Source organism: Ambystoma mexicanum, chromosome 10 (assembly GCF_040938575.1).
Source record: "Ambystoma mexicanum isolate Mex_15411 chromosome 10, UKY_AmexF1_1, whole genome shotgun sequence".
Taxonomy (NCBI): Eukaryota; Metazoa; Chordata; class Amphibia; order Caudata; family Ambystomatidae; genus Ambystoma; species Ambystoma mexicanum.
The window spans coordinates 951,990,662-952,015,029 of record NC_090932.1 but is presented as its reverse complement, the minus strand read 5'-3'; the positions used below and the strand labels follow the sequence as shown (position 1 = coordinate 952,015,029).

Genomic DNA, 24,368 nt, shown 5'->3' with positions numbered 1-24,368 from the left:
AGTGGGCGAAGTGAATTTTGGGTGATGTAGTCTTGACTCTGCCGTTCTGGGTTTGGGAATGAGGACGCTAACACAGGGACAAAAGTATAGTTGAAAGAGGGATAATGACTGTACACAGATTGGTAATCAGTTACTGAGCGGCACCTACGATTGAAATGGAAATCCACATTCTACACAGAACGGCAAGGTGAGCGTCCGCGCTCAGCAGACGTGTGGAAGAGGATTGTCTAGGAATACAAAGGACAGGGATGAAAGGAAAGAAAAGATGCCAGAAACGAAAGGTGAGTAAACAGTAGAACGTTTGGAAACTATTCTTCAGTAACTCGCGTAGCGCACCACCATACGCAGTAGCAACGCACTGCGGTCTTGGTTTCTGTTCCAGAAATACTGCATCCGGGTTCGGGGGCGGTGCTTCTCGACTGTCAGTCTGCAAGACTGTACTGATACTCTTGGTCCTGTACACCATCTTGGGGGTACTCCTATGGGCAGAGGAAATATGGCGCCAGCGATGCCAAACTTTCCAGGTCCGCCGGATTTTCGTAACAGTATACCCCCTCCCAAGGGAGGCATAACCCGGTTTACCCGGGTGACATCAGTAGAAGGAGCGAACCAGGCGAGGGGCGTGAACTGCAGAGGCAGGTTCCCACGAGCGTTCCGCTACCGAATAGCCCTTCGAATCCACCAAGAATTGAAGCACCCCTCGGTGGTATCTGGCATCACCAATCCCTGAGACTTCATATTCCGGACCTGAATCCATTAGGACAGGGGGAGGTGTCCCAGAGTGTTGTGGATGAAAACGATTTCTAACATCTAGTTTCAGTTGAGAGACATGAAAAGTTGGGTGAATGCCTTTCCAGGACTGCGGAAGTTGCAATCGATAAGCTGCAGATCCTTTCTTCTCCAAAACAGAGAATGGTCCATAATAATTAGGGGATAACTTGGAAGGGACAAGTCTCTTGGGTAGAAATTTGCTTGCCAACCAGACTCAATCTCCTATTTGTATTAGTGGAGCGGGGGTTCAATGTTTATCAGCCTGTCTCTTACTTGCCTCTTGAGCGGCCTGTAGAGCTTCAATTGCTTCTGGTGTCCTTGTTGTATCCCTTTGACGAGGTTCTCCAAATTGGAAAAGGGAGAGGCTTGTGGTAAGGAAGCTATGAAAACGGATGGATGGAATCCATATGTACAGGAAAAAGGATGGAACGGGTAGCTGTATGATTTGCATTATTATACGCAAATTCAGCTAATGGTAATAGCTCCTTCCAGTTGTCTTGGGCTGATGACACATAACATCTAAGATAACCTTTTAGGGTCTGTTTAAGACGTTCGGTCTGCCCATTCGTCTGCGGGTGGTATCCCGAACTTAATGCTCGAGAAATCCCTAAAGTATTGCAAAGATGACACCAATAGCTGGAAGTGTATTGCGTACCACGATCCGATATAATGGTTTTGGGTAATCCGTGTAGAGAAAAAATACGATCCAAGAAGACTCGTGCCATTGTGCTGGCTGAAGGTACAGAGTGGAGAGGAATAAAATGTGCCATTTTAGTTAGAGAATCAACCGTGACCATAATTGTGGTACAACCTTCCGATGGAGGTAGATCCACTATGAAATCCGTGGAGATTATCTGCCATGGTTTGGTGAGAAGTTGCATTTGTGTCAATTCCCCTATGGGGGGTTTGCGTGGTGATTTGGTCTGTATACAGACTGGACAGGAGTTGATGTAATCCTGAACATCCTTCGGAAGCGATGGCCACCAGAAATGCCTCTGTATTAATTCCATCGTATTTGCCAGTCCTCTGTGTCCGTCAGCTCGGGAATCATGACACAGTCATAAAAGTGATCTTTGTAATGTTTCTTCAGGGACAAACATTCTTTCCTCCTTAAACCATAACCCTCTACTGCAAGTGAGCTTATGTTGTGTTATCACATCGGAGTTGGTCATGGCCCAAGTCCTACTCCTGTCTTCCGCTTTCTGTAAAAAGTTATGCACAACTGGGATGAACAGTGCCCTGGGAAATAAAGGTTCTGATTTAAATGCAGCCTTTTCCAGAGGATCTCTCCTGGAGAGGGCGTCTGCCTTCAACTTAGTTCTTCCTGGAATAAAAGTGAATACAATGCGTAATGGAGAAAAAGAATGTGCCCATCTTGCTTGTGTGCTGTTACATGTTTGGGCGTACTGTAAGGTACAGAGATTTTGGTAGTCTGTTCTCACTTCGATGGGATGTTGGGCTCCTAAAAGATGACGTCATTCTTCAAAGGCGTGTTTGATTGCTAAGAGCTCCTTTTCTAAAACCGTATAGTTTATTTCAGCTGATGACAGGGTTTTGGATAGATAGGCTATGGGTTTCTCAGTGTTTCTATGGTCTGGTTGTAAGAGAATGACGCCTATGGAGTGATGAGAAGCATCGAATTCCACTATGAAGCGCCTCCTTTGGTCCGATATTGATAAAATTGGAGCTTTTGTAAATAAAGCTTTCAACTCTTCAAACGATGTCTGTGTTTTCGGTGTCCAACGGAAGGTAACTCCCTTCTTTACAAGGTGAGTCAAAGGCAAGGACAGCATGGAAAAACAGGGTATAAAGCGCCTGTAAAAATTAGCGAACGCTAAAAATCTCTGAATATCTTGTACTGATCTCAGGTGAAGGCCACTCTGTGATAGCAGATACTTTTGTTGGGTCCATGGCGATACCCTGTGGAGACAGTATGTACCCCAGATATGCGACTGTGGTTTTATGAAACTCGCATTTTTCCAACTTACACAATAAACGGTTTTGAAGAAGTCATTGTAAGACTTTGCGTACATTTTGAATGTGCTCCGATAATGATTGAGAAAAGACCAAAATATCGTCGAGGTAAATTATAACGTAATGGAGGGAAATATCTGCAAATATGTGGTCCATGAAACTTTGGAACACCGCTGGGGCATTGGACAGTCCAAACGGCATAACCCGATATTGAAAATGCCCAAAGGGTGTATGAAATGCCATCTTCCATTCATCCCCAGCTCGGATGCAAATCAGGTGGTAAGCTCCCCGTAGGTCAAGTTTAATGTATATTTGTGCTCCTCTAATAGCTTCCAAAATGTCTGGAATGAGTGGCATGGGATATTTGTCTGGCACCGTAATTTTGTTCAGTCCTCTATAATCAATACATGGACAAAGTTCTGTTGTGCTCTTCTTTGGAATAAAAAAGAAAAAAGCAGCTGCTGGTGAGGTAGATTCTGTAATCAACCTATTCTGTAGGTGTGCATGTAAATATTCTTTCAGAACTTCCTTTTCTTGGGTGGATAGTATATACATTCGGCCGAATGGTAATGAACTATCAGGAACCAGATTTATGGCACAATCATCTCGTCGATGAGGCAGAAGTGAGGAATATTCAGTCTGAGAGAAGACTGATTGAAAGCGCTGATACTCTTGAGGTAATGAAGATACCTGATTGAGTGTTCTGCTGGCAATATGTTTTTGTAGCCCTTTTGTGTTTTCCAAATACTGATGAACACAATGCTCTGAACCAAGGAAAAGAGTTCCCACAGTCCAGTTAATGTACGGATTGTGCTTCCTCAACCAAGGTAATCCCAGTATGATGGGGTAATGTGCTGTCCGAATTACATCTAGGACTATTGCTTCATGGTGAGAGGAGATATTTAGACCAAGTGTACAAGTCTGTTCTTTTATGGGGCCAGACACTAATGGGCTCCGGTCCATGTTCTCTACTGGGATTTCAACTGATTTCACCACTCTGGGTATCCCATGATGCCTGGCCCAGGGTTCGTCGATAAAATTACCTGCTGCGCCGCTGTCAATTAATGCCGATACTTTCTCCAGCCGAAAGTTTTCCCAGGATAACGATATCTCCAGAACAATAATGGAGTGCTCCACGGGTGTGGAGAGATGGGATGATTTCATAAGTAGGGAACCGCAACTGAAAGATAGCCCTGCCCCGTCGTTCCCTTTACAGTCGGGATCTGGCGTTTCCCGGTTTCCTTGGTGGTGCCACGGTACATTCGTTCACTGACTGGGTGTCTGATCCACAATACATACATAAACCCTGTGTCCTTCGTCTGGCTTGTTCTTCCGCTGACAGTGGTCCCCTAGTAATTCCTAGTTGCATAGGTTCCTCAGTGGGGAGTGTCTTGTTTATGGGAGTACTGCTATCAGTCTGTTGTCTGAAGGTACGTCCCTTCTTCCTTTCTCGATTTCTTTCTTGTACACAGAAATCCAGTTACATGACTAAAGCTAAAAACTCTGACATATTATGTGGGCGAGGTACTCGGGATACCTCATCTTTAAGTTCCTCTGAAAGACCTCTTCTAAAGATGGTCATTTGGGCATCGTCTGCCCAAGAGGAATCAGCCACCATTTGTTTCAATTTGGTTATATAGGACAGTATGTCCTGGTTTCTTTGTTTGAAATCCAGCAGTCTCTCCTGGGAGGCGACAGTAATCCCTTGTCTCCCGAACATGTTTTTCACACTGTTGCAAAAGGCTGGATAGGAGTCTAGGATGGGATTATTGTTAGTCACTAATGGGGTTGCCCACGCCAACGCGGCACCCGTCATTTGGGCTATCATGTGGCCTACTTTATCTCTATCGGTAGGAAAAAATGCAGCTTTAAAAGCGAACTGGACTGTGCATGATTCGAGGAATTCTTTGACTAAATGGAGGTTCCCATCAAATCTCCCACAAGGCAATGGCCCCGGGGCAACCCTGAACTCGGTGCAGGGTGTGCTACCAACTGACGTAGATTTATGTTCTCCTGTTTAAGCTGCTTCATCTCAGCCGAAAGTGTCTGCATGGCAGTCACTAATTGCTGCACCTGTTGTTCCATGCTAACAAGCCACTTCGGTTGTATTATCCAAATGCCAACGCTGAGTGGAGTCACAGGCGTTGCTAACTGTTACAAATATCCAACTCTTCCTTTGAAATAACACTCCGAACTCATTTGATGACCGGTTAGACAGTACAATCGAAGAAGAGCTTACCTTGTCTTCGGAATGATTAGAGGAGATGAGAAGTTCACCTACCACGTTCTCTCCGAGCTCGTGAGTTTAAGCGACAGTAGAACATGGCAGGGAAACCCTTGGAAGGGAAAAAACCCTGTGAGGCTTGAGAGCGCTGATCATGAGGAATAGGGATCGTCGTTAGAGACCGTGGGTTTTCCCTCTCGGAATTGCTGGCTTGATGGATTTAGTTGTTTTCTAAGGCTCGGGAGCATGGCTATAATATAAAGAGGCGAGTTAAAGGGATGTCTAGCGTGAAAGACGTAAAGTATTAGGAGAGGGGCTATACTACCTTTCAGGTGCAAGGAAATGATCGCCTTGCGTGCAGCTGACGGAAAGTCCTGCCGATCGAAGACAAGATTGGTTTCAGAAGTGCTGTGTGGGATTTCCGTGGAGTGGGCGAAATGAATTCTGGGTGATGTAGTCTTGACTCTGCCGTTCTGGGTTTGGGAATGAGGACGCTAACACATGGACGAAAGTATAGTTGAAAGAGGGATAATGACTGTGCACAGATTGGTAATTAGTTACTGAGTGGCACCTACGATTGAAATGGAAATCCGCGTTCTACACAGAACGGCAAGGTGAGCATCCGCGCTCGGCAGACGTGTGGAAGAGGATTGTCTAGGAATACAAAGGACAGGGAGGTAAGGAAAGTAAAGATGCCAGAAACGAAAGGTGAGTAAACAGTAGAATGTTAGGAAACTATTCTTCGGCAACTCACATAACGCAACCACCATACGCAGTAGCAACGCACTGCGGTCTTGGTTTCTGTTCCAGAAATACTGCATCCGGGTTCGGGGCGGTGCTTCTCGGCTGTCAGTCTGTAAGACTGCACTGATACTCTATGTCCGGTACGCCATCTTGGGGGTACTCCTATAGGCAGAGGAAATGTGGCGCCAGCGATGCCAAACTTTCCAGGTCCGCCGACTTTTCGTAACAATCAGATGCACTGAAGGCAGAATGCAAATTAATCATATTAATCTGTTCCATCATATGCACCCTTAACATGCAAACACTGCTAGCAAAAAATAGGTCCCTTACGTAAATCTTCTGTCATAGAAGGAAGAAAACGCAGTATGTGTTTGAAATGGAAGAAACCGATAGGAAATACATCAATCTTCCATTGAACCCAATGTTGATCATATTTGGGCTCAATACACAAGAAGCAAAAGGCATAACACCTTGAAGTGAATGTGAGATGACAGTCACACAACATCAAATACAACTAGTAAACACCATTTAGTAAAACTAATGTACATGCAGATCACAACTAGTTATACTTAAGGTATTTAAAAAGACATGTTGAATTTATTTATATTTATTTGAGCAACAGGGGTGTTCATTCTGAACAAAACATACTTAGAATAACACATTTACTGATGGTGGAGGCATTCCCTTGAAGGATGTCTGTATAATAGCAAAGATTTGGGAATACATGTTGAGACAATTTATGAGGGTATACAAAAGTGGGTCATATAACAGGCATAAACCACAACAAATAGAAAAATATATGTATATGTAAGAAAACAGGTGACTTACAAATGTAACATTAACATACGGGGGAACATGCTTCATAATAAAGAGTAGCGTTATTGAATTTTGCAAAAATACTTTATAAATCATCACTAGAGACAATGGTGAGGTCAGGTGGGGGTATGGGAAAGAGGGCAGGGGTAGCTTCCTCTTTATCAGGATAGTGAACAACACTTGTGTGGCTGCCTCCATGCAAAGCAGGATTGGATATTGGCACACAAATTGAACTTTATTGATTCAATTATAATTGTTGGTTTCTAATGTCAGTCTTCATTGACATCTTTATTTTCTTTAGGTATTGCACAAATGTGAGTATTATCAGTACATTATTTAGGTATTATATTGGATTACTCTCTCAGCATCTGCCCTGCATCATGAGAATACCTCAGTCCTGTTTCTATTATATCAGTGTACTGAGACAGACAGACACAATACATTCCACATAAAATGTTCAGCGAGTACGTAAGACTCTAGTTCTCTAAAGACTGGATGGTGGAAATCACATTCTGTATGATCTCCCTGCTTCTACTTCGGCCCCTCTAAAACTGTTGTTATAGCATAATTGGTGGGGGCAATTAGATATTTGTTCACATTACTACTATGTATTTTTAATTTCACTGGCTTCCCTGTGGATGTTCATATTGCATTCAGATTAGGGCAATGTCTGTCAAATCGCTTTTCTTGGGAATGTCAGAGAAGATAATATTAGCTGTAGCATCTAGAAGTACATGTAGTAAAGATCTCAGGCGTCTTGACATGAGAACATTTAATCATGCACAATCTTTGAAACATAGTATGTCTGCCGCAGTTCCTTGATTCTACAAATCTTTCCACATTTTTTTCCATTTTCCATCCTCACTACTTGAGTTTAGGAAACAGTTAAAGACTTATATATTTTGCCTTGTGCTTCTTCGCTTCATATTGTCATGTTCCTTTTATTCTTTGTGTTTCTTTATTCACATCAGCTTAATTGCTTGTGTTATTTTAGTTTTATAGAATATTTTTCATCTTTTTCTGAGCATTTTATTATGTATTTTGTTTTAACCATTAAGTATACATCCTTGCTGCCCTCAAAAAAGGTATCCCTTCAAAAGAATCCCTATAGAGATGAATACGTAAATAAGGTCTTTATGGGGTTTTACTGAGCTTTACCTGTTAAAGACGAAATCCTGCACACTGTTTCATCAGTTTATTTCACACCATATCTAGATCATAAGCATCACATAGCATTGCTTATAACATTTTATAATATTGTATTTAATTTAAAACGTAGCTCTTAATATTTAATCTGTAGTTAGGATAAATATTTCCTTATTTAGCCAAACGTTTTATATTTGAGGGTGATGCAGGAACCCTGAGTAGAATCAACACTTTTTAGCCACATGTATTCACATCATGTCAAACACAAATGATTGATGCGATCGAATGGGTGCTTACCATGTTGTGGTGTCCACAAAGGCAGCTGCATGGATGCATATGTTATGTTTTTCTATTTCTTTCTTCATATGTGTATGCAAGGTTTTTTGTTTAGTAATCTTTCAAACGTGTTTAGTAAGTGCCTGATGAAGATAAAGTCCGACTTTATTTTGGATCATTTTATTCAGATAAGTTATATTGCTTTTGTGATGTGGTGCTATGATTAAGTATTGTCTTATTATGTTGATGCTGTAAACTAATCATTCTATTTCTCATTGCATTTTCTTTCCTTGCAGGTCTCTTTCAAAGGGCAATAGCTCAGAGTGGAAGTGCCCTTTCAAGCTGGGCAGTTAGTTTTCAGCCTGCAAAATATGCTAGGATGTTGGCAACAAAAGTTGGATGCAACATGTCCGATACTATAGAACTAATAGAATGTCTTCAAAAAAGGCCTTATAGAGAGCTTGTTGACCAAGACATTCAACCAGCTCGATATCACATAGCCTTTGGGCCTGTAATTGATGGAGATGTAATCCCTGATGACCCTCAGATACTGATGGAACAAGGGGAGTTCCTTAACTATGACATCATGCTGGGGGTTAACCAAGGGGAAGGTCTGAAATTTGTAGAAAGTATTGTTGATCATGAAGATGGCATATCAGCAAGTGATTTTGACTTCACAGTTTCAAATTTCGTGGACAACCTGTATGGATATACAGAAGGCAAAGATATTATGAGGGAAACAATAAAGTTTATGTATACAGATTGGGCAGATCGACATAATCCTGAGACAAGAAGAAAGACATTGTTGGCATTATTTACGGACCATCAATGGGTGGCACCAGCAGTGGCAACAGCAGACCTTCATTCAAACTTTGGTTCTCCTACATATTTCTATGCCTTTTACCATCATTGCCAAACTGATCAGGTTCCTGCTTGGGCTGATGCAGCCCATGGAGATGAAGTTCCTTATGTATTTGGGATACCGATGATTGGACCAACTGAGTTGTTCCCTTGTAACTTTTCCAAAAATGATGTCATGCTAAGTGCTGTGGTAATGACATATTGGACAAACTTTGCTAAGACTGGGTGAGTACTTCCTAACAGACTGTAACTTTATTACATAACTGTTTCATTTGTTTTTATTATACCTGCTTCATGGTTTGTGGTTTTATTGTATAATCACATGTGTAAATATGGATTAATGCACAATTGATAAAGTGAGGTTGCTGTGTTACTTCTATATGCAATGCAACTGTTGTTATCTTATCAAATGACTCAGTATTTATACTTGCTAATGATTTATATTTTACAGATGAGGTTCTTTATTAATTGTGCTTTTTATATGTACAACTAGGAATTCATGAGATATCGGTCTGTTCACAATTTAATGTGACAGTAGCCTTTCTCTCATTATGCATTACTACAGGGCTTGTACTAGAACTCTGCTTTTCAACATTACCGTAGGCAACCTGAACAGAACATTGAGGTGTGCAATCTGACCAAACTGTTCTAAAATCTGCCTTGCAAGAACATATACAAACCAGTGGCAAATAGATATATCCTCAACGTTTTCTGTCTGATACAGTTGGCTTACAATGCTGTGCTCTAACACCTGGAAGCGTCTCTTGTGCTAGATGGAATTACCAATAAAGATTGCAGACCAAAAAACTGGACAGACTCAAGGAATATGGCAAAGTAGGCTTAGGTCAATAAAGCAGCGTCAACTGACAACCATCAGACAGATGCTTGCACACTCACACATAAACTTGTTTGTACAAGGGTCTTATACCCCAATATGCATCATCTATAATCTCATCCCATGTGGCAAACCATAAACCGTATTAGTGGGAGGGATTGGATTAGGGGAGCGTATCCACTTATAGAATATATATGGGTTAGTACTTCATTGGCTGTCTCTTATCTGTAAGACAACCCTCGAACTACATCTAAATATGTATAAAACTGATTATTGCAAACAAAATGGCAGTGGATTGATCTATGCTACATTGTATAGCAGGCTGCCCATAGACCAGCTGATTGTTTGGCATTCTTCCTCAAGCTTGGACTTTTGACTCAGCTGGCAACACATAAGAAAAACAAAACCCAGGTACTTGGATCACGTCAGATTACTCATAGCTTTCCCAAATTGTCCATCATCTTTCATCAGACCGTCCATGGGCCAAAGATTCCCAGCTGTAGTTGACCTTGTAGCCTGTTCTCTGTTCTTTGATATGATATGGCATTTATAATGTGCCTATACACATGTGAGTGAAAGCTCATTACTATCTTCATTTGAGGCTTAATGAATAACTCTTGTTTTTGACTTCTGCACCAAATGTGAAGAGACCACACATTTGTCCATTTCAGCCTCTTATTTACTGCTATTTCATTCAATTAAACTGGGTGTCGTTGCTCCTCTTGGGCTCTAGAGACTAGCTCACTCTAACTTGCATAGAATTTATACACTTTTAATTGTACAACACCTGGCTCTTGCAAATGTTTTGGTCTTCCTTCATCTTAGAGAAATATGTATCATATCCATGACTCATCAGTTTGCCTCCCTTCATGTTTTGTAGCTATTCTATTAAAACTAGCCTCCTTGATTCCAAGCCAACATCAACTCCTCTTGTTTTGCACACACAGCTGTTCTTCCAAGGTCTCCTGACTCTCCAATCCTGATTGACTCCTTAAGTAGTTGAATTTAATAGTTACATGAGCCGGCTTCCATTTTCCAATAATGGCCGTCCTTGCCACTTTATAAATTCCCCTATAGCTAGCTTCTAGGTATCTTTTATACAATTGCGTTTCTGCATGTTTACACTTATTGGGCAGCAAATTTCTTTGTCTTCTTTTGCGTTCAAGATCACTTTATCGTTTTGTACATATTTCTCTTGTCACTTCAGTTACATCGTTACTCTTGAGTATTTTCATATTGTTTCAGCATGGCTTTGTATATCTTCTTTATGACATCACTTTACCCATGTCATATTTCACTCAGTGGTCCATGATGTCCAATGGTGCATGCTGACATCCTTCCATATGGCATCCTTCTACACTTTCAGTGTGAGAGTATATTTGTTACGGCTGTCTAAGTGCATATATTCTCTCATACACTTGTGGCAGTATAGGCATAACACACAGAGTCCCACATAAAGCACTTCTCCTACTGTTCAGTATGACAGTGGTGAGGGGACAGGAGCTAAGGAAAATGTGTCCACCTGCTGCTCTACATTCCCCCCTCTGGTCGAGTTCTCGACCACATTCCTCTCTTTATTGTATTTTGCACTCTCTTTTATCATTATCTCTTCATTTTATTGTTTCTTTGGGACTCATATCTCTGTCACCACCCTCAGGTCCTGCATTCTTTACATGCTCATACACACTCCAAGTCATGAGGCAACAATCTCCAGATGGTGGTTATGTATAATATCCACCATCCCACATATGTGTTATGCTCCTTGGGATGATAGAACTTTGTTACTGGAGCTGCAAGAGTACTCTTCTTTACATTCTCATGTGTACTTTCTTCATTTTGTATCTGCTCACCATTTCCAGCATCTATATCAAACACATTCTTCATACCAGTAGCATCTTGGCTGTCTTCTTGAATTGTCCCAAAATGATCATTATGAGCCAAAATACTAGCAATACCAACACTAGTAATTTGAAGGCGTTTGACAACCAGGTTTGGTAAAACAATCGTTATTTCCTCAGGTGTGTGTCCATCTTTCAGAAGTCTGTAACCTGCAGGACACTTTGTGGTACTTCTAAGGCTGGTATGCTTACCAGCACCAATGAACAAACTCCTTCCCATGTTGGTGGCAACTTTATATATATGCTCTCGATCCACAGACCCAATAATGGTCCATTATGACTGCTGTTCCTGCCTACATGCCTAGTACATTGAAAATTCGTCACTTTTGCAATTTTTTCCAACTTTCACCATAACATTATTTCTGAAGCATAAAGACGCATATTTCAGGGTTAGTATCTGCAATTGTCCTCTCTCATCGTTGATCCATGTAAACAACTTTGCAATCTTAGGCCATTGGGTTTTGCATTCCTTTTCTGCATTTGCCACAACTACTTCCCAATGTCGGGCCAATACTGTTGCTATGCGCATATCCAATCCTTCAGCCCTTCCTTCAGGAGTAAGCACTGTTCCTTTCATTTGTAGTTGACCTCTTTACCAACATTATTGTATTTCCTTCCCTTTCCCCTTTCTTGTCCTTGCATTGCAGCATCTTGTTTTCTTCAATTTTGATTCCTGCTCCATTTATTGCAAGCTGATTTTATTGTATTATTAGATGCATTGTTTCTGGCTTTTCTCTTGACTTTATATCTTGTACATCTCTGGCTAGGCAAGTGGAAAATGTGTCAGGCAATGGGCCTGCTTCACGTATACCTCTGTTGCTATAAATATTTTAGAAGTTCCCAAAGCATAAGGTATGTGGGAACACACATAGTAGCTTTCATCTGAATTCTCCTTCCCACATTTTTCATGTGCTGATACCGTAGGTTATTCTTCAAATGAGCTGAATTGTTCAGATACGGATTTATACCTTCAGGATTTTCCCCAACATCCCTTTTAAATCAAAATAAATGGCAAGTAGAATTATAAAAAGCGATTTTAGTGGTTTAATCAGGGGCAACAGTAAATGTTTAATCGTCATCTACCATTTCACTATTATTTCTTATAACTTGTCTGCATGTCATAATAAATAGGTGGAAAGCACACATCATAATGCAGAATGACTCCACAATAGTATTACATGGAACCTCATTGATTTTATTGATGATAATGAGCCTCATATATCCTGAAACCTTCTAATTTTTTCACAACCTTTTTAATGTATGACTCTGTATGAATCACACCTTTATATCAAAAACTGCAAGATGATTGAAACAATTATCCTAAAAATAATATAGTTGTTCTAGGGATTTCCCAAACATATTATGACATTAACGTATCTGCTTATTAGAGCTGGATAAGACTGTACTTTGTAGGCAGAAAACGCATACAAGAATGTGTGTAATATTATTGTAATAGGTAACATAAAGATGAAACATGCTTGTCTTCTCTCAGCTCTGATACTTTAATGCATAGTTCCTTCAGCTTGTCTTAAATAAAGTTCCAAGATAACTGAAAGTCTGTTTACTCCTTATCATATGTCAAACTATATCTGTCTTTAGTCCATGGTTCTGCTGTATTCTTCCCTTCCCTTGTCTTTACTCTTGGCCATAGAACAAGTCTGCATACGTGGAAACTTCTTTTCTTGCTTGACTGCGGGTAGCTGCAGGAGGGTTAAGGTTTCTCCTTTATATGTCTTGATGTCATGCAAATTAAGCCAGGCTCTTCGTCCTTTTAACTTAGCTGCTGTGGGTGTGAATTCCTACACCTCGTATGGACCTTCAAAGTGAGCAGTGCTCCACGGGCGTACACATTTATGTACCAGCACCTGGTCTCCTGGGTATAAGTTTGGCTTTTTTAACAAATCCTCTGCTCTAATGGGTTTATCATCTTTGTTGTTTCTCTTTGGCCCCTCTCTTCAGTTCTTGACCTGTTGAGACATGTAAGAAGTACTTGCAGTCATTGTTGTTAAGTAATTATGCATCTCGTCACCTAATGTCTTCACTAGACTATGGGCATCAGTTTTTCATCTAGTTGGAGGAGCAAGTGGGGTGTTATCATATGGTTTCCAGTCAACAACACATGAGGAGTTAGATGGTGATTTGAGCCAGGCTGATTACTTAGAGCGTATAAAGATAGGGTTTGGCAATATAGCCATCCCTTCTTCAAAGTTATATTTATCTTTGTTATGCTTTCCTTCAATATTCTGTTTAATCGCTCACAGACGCCATTCGCCTGTGGGTGAGAATGTGTGCTTAATTGCTGATATAAGAACTATTTGTTAAAACAGCTCATTCACAAAATGCACTCCATTGTCCGCATGCAGAACCTCACACACACCCCGTCTTGGGAACACTTCATGCACAAGGAACTTGGCAGCACACATGGCATCAGGGTGTGTGCAGGGTGTGTGCATCGACCTCCATCTAGAAAAAGGACATATCACAAACAGCATACATCTGTAAACGTTTCATGTCTACAGCATGTCTATACAATCTATATAAGATGCTGAAATGGGCCATTGGGTCTATGAATTGCCCTTGTCAATGTTCACAAAGTGTTCCTTGCAGTACATATCTAGCACAAGATGTAATTACAATAAACTGTGCCACATGTTCTAAGATATTTGTTTAGAACGACTTGTCTGCAATTGTTGCAGCTAGACTCTCTCGAGTCACATGCGTGGGGTAGCAGAATTGCTCCAATGCTACCCTCAATAATGCTAGAGATATAACTGGCTTTCCAGTGCTATCCTGTTTCCAAATTGTCTCAGTGGTGGCTAAGGAACACCCCTGCTTCTTTCATAGATCCTTCTCTTCCTGTGGTGCTCGCCCTAGTATCTCAATTAACTGGACAATAGCCAGCATGTTAAAGCCCTCCTTTACCAACATGCTTAATCCTGTCATTTGTTTAACGCTTTCCATTTCAAAATCAGAAATGGCTGGGAAATAGGCTGATCTTTTGTCTTCTAAATCTGCAGCTTTGTTTCCATGAGAAATTAAATCTGTCCTTTTAGAAAGTGCTGCACATTTTACGACTGTGAGCATCAATGGCAGCGCTAATACTTCAATAATTGTATCCAATAAGGCTGCAGGTTGCACTGGCGTACCGTCTGCGTGGAGGAAGCATGGCAAACCTGTGTGTATGGTTGATGTCACATAGGTAGAGTACACGTCACTTCATCATCTTCAAATCTCTGAGGTATGGTAATAAGCACCACTAATTCTGCAGCCTGTGCTGAGCAATGCAAAGGCAATCTCATGTTTGTCACTACTTCAAATTCACTCCCTTGGTAAATGTTCACTACAGCTGATCCATTTGCCTATTGCCAGTTGTTTGATACATTTTTGAAGAACCATCAATCAAAAAATCGCCCCCCCCCCAAACCCCATGGCCCCCAAAGCATTTTATCAAGCTTAGGGAATTTCATTATAATTCACAGTACACATTGTGCAATCATGTTCAATCATGTTCATAATCATCCTCTCCACTGGTTCAGCTGTGAATGTTGCTGGCTTCTCTTGCGGGTCCAGTGTCACTGGTGGCCATCAGGTCGATCTCTGGGCTGTGGATATAAATTCATCACAAGAACTGGAAAGGATTCCTCTAACCACAGTCAAACTCACTAATTTGGGTGAATTTGCTTGCTGTTCTCCTGTAGTCTTATTCTATTGTGGAAACATGGCCTGTTGTGTTGGAGCTTGCTGAGTTTGTGCATGTAGTGCTTGCATGGTTACTTGCTGTGGTTGCCCTTGTGCCAATTGCATTTGAAATGGTGCTTGCTGTGGTTGTGGCGCATATGTCTGAACCTGTAAGTGATCTTGGGCATTATATTCCTGTGGTTCTGTACTATATTGTGGAGCATAGCCCATCCCTCCTCTTGGAGCTTGCCAATTTTGCAAAGCCTCCTCTGCTTCTACATGTTCTAGCTATGTATCCTATTTTTCCACAATTCCAACATTTTTGCAGCTGTCCACCATTAAATTATTTTCTTCCCTAGGGGTTTTGAAATCCACCTCGTCTTATTTCTCTAGGCCCATTTCGTTTTTGCCTTGGCCAAAAGTTGCACCCACTCTGACCTGTGGGGTAGCCTGTCCTGTTTCACTGCTCTGACTTCATTGATTATGTCACTCCTCCTTAATTGCTTGTCAATACCGCTCTTCTAGTGTTATTTTTGACAACTTCTTCTGGGCTAACTTTGCTTCCTCCTGCTTTCTACTCTCGGCTTCCCCCTTATTCTTCTCTTGCATTAATCGACAGTGATAAACAGTTGTATTTCTGGCCATGGCATCACTTCCATTGCCGCATGTTTCTTCAGTTGCCTTTGCACTTGCTCAGGCAGTCCCTGACAAAAAATGTGGTAAAATAGTGCTACAATTGTATCCCACCATTCGCGCATCTCAAGGCACCATCTATCCTGAATATCTTGCATATAAGCAACAGGGTCTTCTTCCTAATAACCTAGTCATAATAGAACCCATGTCTGATGTATCAGGGTATTGTACTCTGAGCGCCATCCATACATCTGCTCTGCAATTATTCAATGGTGATCCATTGTGTATCGTATTTTGTGCAGTCTCACCTGTGTATCCTGCTCATTTCCAAATGTCATCAGCTCTCTCCCCATGATAGCTTCTCGCAAGCCTTTTATGTCACCTATGGCTCACGTAATTCTTGTTGTCATTTTCTTTTTAGCTCATAAATCCATTTTTCTGCACAAGTAGTTAAACTCAGTAAATGATGTCCTTTATCCATTTGTGGCCATGGTGTATATTGTGGTTGACCTCCCCCTTTCTCTAATAATGGGCATTGTGAAAATCCTGGTCCATAAACAAATCTGCCTACACTTCTAGTCTTCCAATCGGGCTAGTCTTGGCCGTTTGTCTTCATCATGTTAGTGCCCTTAACCTGCTTACATAAGGCTGGGATACATCCCTCTCGCTGCGCAATCATGCTTGTGGTCAATCAGTGTATGGTATTGGTTCTGGTGTTCTCTCTTTGGGGTCTTCTAAGTCTGACCATTTGACCCCTTTTTCTACACTTGATTCTTTAGAAAAACCACCTGCGCCCTCTGTTTGCGCTTTCTCATTTTCTTCCCATTCTTCATCTGACATCATTATGTCGCAGCTTGTATGGCTTTCATCCCTTTCCACATCATCAAGATCTAATGTACTTAAAGAGAGCATTCTGTGCTTGTCTTTCATGATGTTATCTGACCTACCTCCAATTTCCCTTGAAAGAGATCCTTCTATGTTCTCTTGGGTGTTATACCCTTCTTTATCCCTCATTTTCCTATATAAATCCCCAAGACATTATTCTACGCTTTCTGTTTCTCGCCCCTCAGCCCATGATGAGATTTTTAGTACACCTTCCAGCTCCCTGTGGGGCTGCTGTGACCCTCTCTCTTCCTCAAGTCTTTCTTGTGCTTCAGCCTGATACAATGATTTTATGACATAGATAATCTATCTTATCATCTTTTAGTCCCCTACTTCTGATAATTTCTTCTTCGCTTCTCCTCATCTCCCTTAATTCATCTTCCTTTCACCTTCTTTGCAACCTATGTTCTTGTATTATTTGCGCTTCTACCTCGTCTCGTTGCTTCACTTCTAATCTCTCTGTTTCTTTCTTTGCCTCATATCTTCTTCATTCCTCCCTTTGCTTTCATTCTCTTTCTTTCTCCTCTTTATATGCTCTCTCTTCTTCCTTGTATTTCTTTTCTCACTCTTTTCTCTTTCTCGACCCCCATGAATGCCCTTATCATTCAGCTTGAGTAATATCTGTCCTCCTCTATCTCCATCTGTTTATGTTCTCTGTCCTTCCTCACATCGGGCTACCAAGATATATTTGGGTTGTATACGAATTGTTCGAGTCACAATTGCTTGAATGATAATTGACCTTTTCACAATTGACTGAATTTTGAAGGTCAATTGTTACATTGAAACCCCCCGCAACCCACCACCCATCGCGAAACCCCCCACCCAAACCCCTTATATATATAACCAAACCAATATATATACAGTCAATTGTGAAAAGGTCCATTCGGACCCTTGTAATTCGGTCAATTGTGCATTTGAACAATTGTGTTCGAACAATTTGGGTAATACCTATATTTGCATACTCTGCTTTTGCTCTCTTCTGTATTGTCCTCACTGTTATAAGCAGGGGGTTCATATGTCAGATTAATGTACCCCACCGCTGCTTTCAATTCCTTTAAAGGATAAAATTCCTTCTCCTCAGTGTCTGCGCTCTAAAGGGGAGCAAAAGTGTTTTATCCTCCCCTTTATGCCGACTAAGCATCCACTCCTTCTCCGCTGGTTCTTCTTTCTCACTCTGACATATCTTCCATAGCTCTAAAACAGCCAATCTTTTATGTAACTTATTTCCCTTATATGTAGTATGCAAATACGTTGTCATAAATTGCAGTATTATTTTTGACAACAAACCTTCCTGAGGCCACGGCATGAGTGTCTTATTAGTCGTCCCTCAGAACCATTCCTAATGATATTTCCTTATCTTAGTTGTGTATCTTGATAATGTCCTACATGGACCTGTTCTTTGGCTCATGGAGTGCTCCTTTTTCCCTTACTTCCCACAGAATATATAACCAAGTGCCTGTGCAGGCATTACATTGTTTTATTTGGTAAAACATGCCATGTTACTTTAATGATTTTGGGGGAGTATGACTGACATTTACTGCAGCTCTATTGTCTGGATTTCAAGGGTCTTCAGGTGAGTCAGAAGACTGCACAACAAGTTTGTTGTTTGCCTATAATTGAGAATTCAGTTTGAGCACAGGACCTTAGGCAGCGAGCTACGACCCATCTAAGCCTCTGGTGTCCATCTTCCTAGTGTAGCAAAGTTGTCTATCTGCTGTCTGCTGTTACTTTAATGATTTTGGGGGAGTATGACTGACATTTACTGCAGCTCTATTGTCTGGATTTAAAGGGTCTTCAGGTGAGTCAGAAGACTGCACAACAAGTTTGTTGTTTGCCTATAATTGAGAATTCAGTTTGTGCACAGGACCTTAGGCAGCGAGCTACGACCCATCAAAGCCTCTGGTGTCCATCTTCCTAGTGTAGCAAAGTTGTCTATCTGCTTTTACAATAACAATAAATACACTGTTTGGATATTCTACTGACTCCTATGTTGGGATCCCTCATGTATGCCGCAATGAATTGATTTCAGTCTGTTTATTTAAAGCAAACTTTTATTGTTGGCATCAATCATTTCTGAGGCAAATGGCTTACCAGGAAAGTAGTGTTCTGTAGACAATGGCCAGAATGGCACTCTTAGCCACCCCCCCACAAGCATTGCTAGGTGTAAGCAACATGCCTAACTATGCTTTGGCCATCTGGCACAATGGTTAGATGGGCAATCTAGTGATTAAACTTGTGTTTTTAATATCTTCTGAAATGAAGTCTGGGTTACAATCACAAACTAGTTGGTAAGTGCACCTATCATTCACAAAGAAATAAATGGACATCAGTAGACTGCAACATATTTCTCTTTAATTATTACCAGTCTCCACATATGCTGGCAAATCCACATAAATTCCCTTCAACGTGCAGTTGGTGACATTTTCGCCATTAACCAAACTACGTTTCCCTCCTCCCAATGTTTAATGAAACCTTACACAATGATCCAATATGTAACACATTACACCAACGTATATCACACAAGAAATGTGTGGTAACTAACTCAATCAATACCATTGACACAATCTCTAAGATCAAAGAGACACCTAATGTGCCTGGCAAGGTCAATAAAGAGCTTACCAGGCTACAGCTATATGAAATAAATGTGTGCTAAATAGGCGACATATTGATCTTGCTATCTACCGCAAACATTTCTAGTCAACCAAACTTTCAGTTGTCAAACAGCCTCTGGAAATAATTCCAAAACCTGCTATTAAATAAGTCTTAGGCAGCTAAGAAGCAGATATTGCATGCAAAGTAGAAGTTAGGTGTGTTCTAGCAATGCATCCACAACACCTAAATACCGTAATTCACAAACCAAAGTAAAACAAATATGTCTTGAAGATAATTATGGTACTACTTTTAGGTAACCTAATGAGGCCCATGAGAAAATCTGCAAAAGTTACTGAGGAATGCAAGACACAACAATCAAAATGTAAAACACGCAGGAGATAAATAAAGTAATGTTCAGACAGACATATATACAAATAGAGCAATTTTATACGTTGCATGTTGTGAAATTTGTTAAAGCTTTGTCAGTGTAAATGGGTGCAAATATTTAGCTCATTGGTTTTCAGCAATTATGCACCCTGGAGGCCCTATTTGATTCATAGTGTCTACTAAAGCATATGGAAATAAGAGAATATACATTAACATGTTAAATGTCCTCACTTCGATGGTTGCTGTGATAACGCAAAGAGCATTACAGTTAACGTGTCTTCTGTTTTGCACTTTGCACTTCAAAGATGAATGAAAGATGTTCTTATATATGTGACCACAGACATGGGGACCCAACATTTTTCAGGGTTTCTGTACCTTTGTCATATAAAAGCAAAAAATGTAGGTCAATAACCTCTGTGCAAATACGAAACATGGTGGCCGCCCTTACCTAATTAATTTTCACAGATTGATCCAGATTCCTGTTGGTATAGGGAAATCGGATACACTTTCTAGTCTAGAAATGAACTGTTTTCCAAGTTACAAAATATTTTAAAATATTAAAGCTACATTTCCTTTTTTCAATTTTAGAAGAATTAAAATCACCTCAACGTATCTTGTTTTATCTGAACTTAACTCATAAAGCACAATTTAGGCACAAAGGGATCTTGGCACTAAGTTAAACAAGTAAAAGAAGAAAGAATTAGAGAAGGCAGGCATGAACAATATTCTTAGTAATTATCTTAATAGAAATCAAAATTACAACATTTGACTTTCAGATTATTTTGTGTAGTAATGCATCAAAATCACTATTTATTTTGTGTTTACTTATAAAAACCGTGTGACATATTTTGCAGTGAATTTGTCGATCTAGAGGATATTTCCAAGCCAAAAAAAAGAAGTAATTGAATATGTTGTGCCATCCATTTAATGAAAACATTTTAAAAAATCCTTAGGCAATGTAAAAAGAATTTGGTGTGGCCCAAAAAGAGCATCCTTTGAGAGAGTTGATTAAGGTTCATGCTAATAAATCAGCTATTATATACAATATGGCGAAATTAGCTTCAGATGTTCAAATACACTGATCCAACTGTCTTTTATAATCATTGTATAAGTCTGATTTATAATGTTAATTCAATTCCTTACTTTTTGTTTAACTTGTCACACACTGTCCCCTTCCAGACATCTACGTTATTCATAGATTTGGAATAATATTGATTGATCTTTGAAGAAAAGGATTAATTGTGCATCAGTTAATTTTGATCTATGTTTACAACAGGGGAGTGTTTATTTTTTTGAAAATTGTGTTGGGTAGAAATAAGGTAAAACATGAGTAGTTATGAATACATAATAATTTTGAAATGTTTAATTGTGTTTTTCAGGGACCCCAATCAACCAGTTCCTCAAGATACAAAATTTATTCACACAAAACCAAATCGCTTTGAAGAAGTTGCATGGACGAGGTATAATCAAAAAGACCAACTTTATCTTCACATTGGATTAAAACCACGGGTGAAGGAACACTACAGGGCCAACAAAGTGAATTTATGGTTGGAACTAGTGCCTCATCTGCACAACCTAAATGATATTTCTCAGTATACCTCAACAACAACGAAAGTGCCATCAACAGATATTACCTTCCGACCTACAAGAAAGCATCCTGTACCTGTTACTTCAGCCTTTCCCACAGTTAAACAGGATGATAAACAACAACCAAGCCCATTTTCAGTTGACCAACGGGATTATTCAACAGAGTTGAGTGTTACAATTGCAGTTGGAGCATCATTACTGTTCCTGAACATTCTGGCTTTTGCAGCATTATACTACAAAAAAGACAAACGGAGACATGACGTTCACAGAAGGTGTAGTCCACAACGTACCACCACGAATGACATTGCTCATGCACAAGAAGAGGAAATAATGTCCCTCCAAATGAAGCACACTGACTTGGATCATGAATGTGAGTCAATCCATCCTCATGAGGTGGTACTTCGGACCGCCTGTCCTCCAGACTACACGCTAGCCATGAGGAGGTCTCCAGATGATATTCCTTTAATGACGCCCAACACTATTACAATGATTCCCAATACTATACCTGGGATTCAGCCGATACACACATTCAATACCTTTACTGGTGGACAGAATAACACCTTGCCTCATCCCCATCCTCACCCTCACCCGCACCCCCATTCACATTCAACTACCAGGGTATAGCCAGACATAAAAGAAACACAGACTTTATTTTTGATGGATTACCACAGGTGACTTTACTGAGGATTTCTTGGTATTTAACCAACAAGACTCGCACTATTTAAATATGAAGAACTATTATGTGCATATACATATCAAGAACTTTGGGAGTTTTGAAAAAGATAATTGTACAGACACAAATGAATTCAAAAGGAGCCAATTCCAATTGCTTGAAGCAATTGCTCTGAATGATACTTTTTCATTCATATTCAAGTGTTAATTTTTTGATGATTTAAGTTACGTTATGGAATTAGGCATGTGCAACACAAACAGAAAAGAAGAACTTGGCTACAAATTTCAACAAATGTCTATAAATATGCACAAGAGACACACCAATGGAATGTCAAATAAATTACACCATTTTTTACTGTTTTATTGTGTAGGTCATATTTACATATTTGAATATAAGTACACAAAGCACCAATGCTGTTAGGGCCTTAGTAGAGGCCCCATACTGAGGTCTACCAGCAAAGCAAAAATGTACACGCTGGCAGATACAGCATTATCACACAAGTGCTGCGAGTACAAGTTGTTGGGATAAAGGAAACTGGATATTTTAGCACGATGTGCATGATAATTTATATGCTTGGTGGCTGTGCTGCTGATTAGGCCGTAATGAAAACACTTCTCATTCCATTGGAGTATTTTAAGAGAAGCTTCCTTCATCAATTGGCAAAAAATAAAGATAAGTATAAAGGGGCAAAGTTTATTTTGTTCAAAGTAGCGTGAATGGTAAAATGAACTAGTTGCTGATGGTATGTGATCATAGTTGTAGTGGTGTTACCTCACTGATCGGAGTCCCACAGAAAAATACATTGTTCTTAATTTCTAAAATGTGCTTCTATGCCCAATGAAATAATTTGTAAAATTAAAACATTAATGGAAATCGTGCTGAAGGAAATATATTTTGATGTGGTTTAGTTATTATGATATTAGCTTTTTTTCGTACTTGGTCAAGTGTGTCCAAAGATTTTCTTGCAACAGTTTTTGCAAACATGCCCCAATGTTATCCACTCTGATTACAGAACTGAATGTTTTATTTTTATTCATACTGCATGTCAAAGGCATTACAGATAATATCTCAATAGGATTATATTTCCCCCTCTCAAAATGCTTATTGTTGCCAGCATTGACTTTGAAATCACTTGACTTCATTGAAGAGATATATACATATGTAGATACAGAGGCTACAAATCAAATGAGAGTGCCAATAACTGGGAATCTTCACAACCAGGTCTTATATATTTGTGTGATTTTAAATGAATGTTCTAAAATCACAAAAACCTAGTCTTTCTCCTGTTGTTTACCGGTAAATGTATATCTCACAGTCCTTTCAAAATGTTTGTATATGTAATCAGATGTACATTTATATAAAAGAAATTGAGGTGGATTAAGAGCACATCCCTGATGATTACTTTCTCTCTTACCTGTACTATATTTCTATTTGACTACAGTTATGTGATTTTTTTTACATTTTTTTCAGACTACTAGCAATTTTGATAGTTTGTAAGATAATGCAAAGAACTTTCTCTGACAAACTAACTGCAGTAACAGAAACGTTTCTTTTCAGTTACTCTTTTTCAAGAAAGAACGCTTATTACATTCAAACAATTGTATACTACTTGATGGAAATAAATACTTTGTATTGCTGGGCAAGACAACTGGCCACTGGGTGAAATAAAGCAAATCTGGATAAGGAGTATTATTCCAAAACTAGAATACATGAACTTCGCTCATTAAAGGAGCCAAAATGGTTGTTGCTGTTTTGTCGTTTTTACTGTTTATATTGTAACACTGAATTCTTAGCGGTTAGCTAATAGTGAGTGGGGTTGGTCTGCATTCTAAATTTGTGAGAATCTGACTGAGCCTACATAAGAAAATAAGAGTGTTAATACAATATGGGAAATCAGAATTCTCATTGTGCTGGAGTATTTTACAGGTTTAGGATTATATTTTTTCTTTAAAATAAGTTGTGATTTAAACACATACTTAATTCAGCACCTCATATGATTACATTGCCCAAACACATTTGTTGAATATTATTTAAAAGCCTGAGCTTGCAATGTATTTGTTTATACATTGAAGTGACCAAGATAGTATGATACGTGTACATGGTGCAGATCACTTTCCTCTAAATTTATATAAATTAAAGTGTTGCTTCTGCTTATCAAATACAGATGCTACAGTGTTGATATAACTACTTGGACACCAAGCATAGTTTAGTGTGGTTAGTCCATACTGCTTTACCCTTTCCCACATGGTTTGTCACTCAACTGGTTAATATAGCGCAACATATTTCAGAAGATTTCGATTGTAGGGTTATCACTGCATTCAAAAACAGTTGTTTCATGTTATATTTCGAGTGCATGTCCATCATTGTTTAAATCATGCTGGTCTCAGTATT

The 24,368-nt window shown here is 39.8% G+C and overlaps 1 protein-coding gene across 6 annotated transcripts in view; it reads left to right on the top strand.

Moving 5' to 3' along the window:
• NLGN1 (neuroligin 1) overlaps positions 1–23,720 on the top strand; it is a 1,353,775-nt gene extending 1,330,055 nt beyond the window's left edge. For all 6 annotated transcript variants that reach the window (XM_069618719.1, XM_069618716.1, XM_069618720.1 and 3 more), the window contains 2 exons: positions 8,248–9,037; positions 21,097–23,720. In XM_069618719.1, the coding sequence (XP_069474820.1) occupies positions 8,248–9,037; positions 21,097–21,928 (1,622 nt within the window). In that variant the 3' untranslated portion in view covers positions 21,929–23,720. The remainder of the gene's footprint in view (positions 1–8,247; positions 9,038–21,096) is intronic.
• The last annotated feature ends 648 nt before the right edge of the window (positions 23,721–24,368 follow it).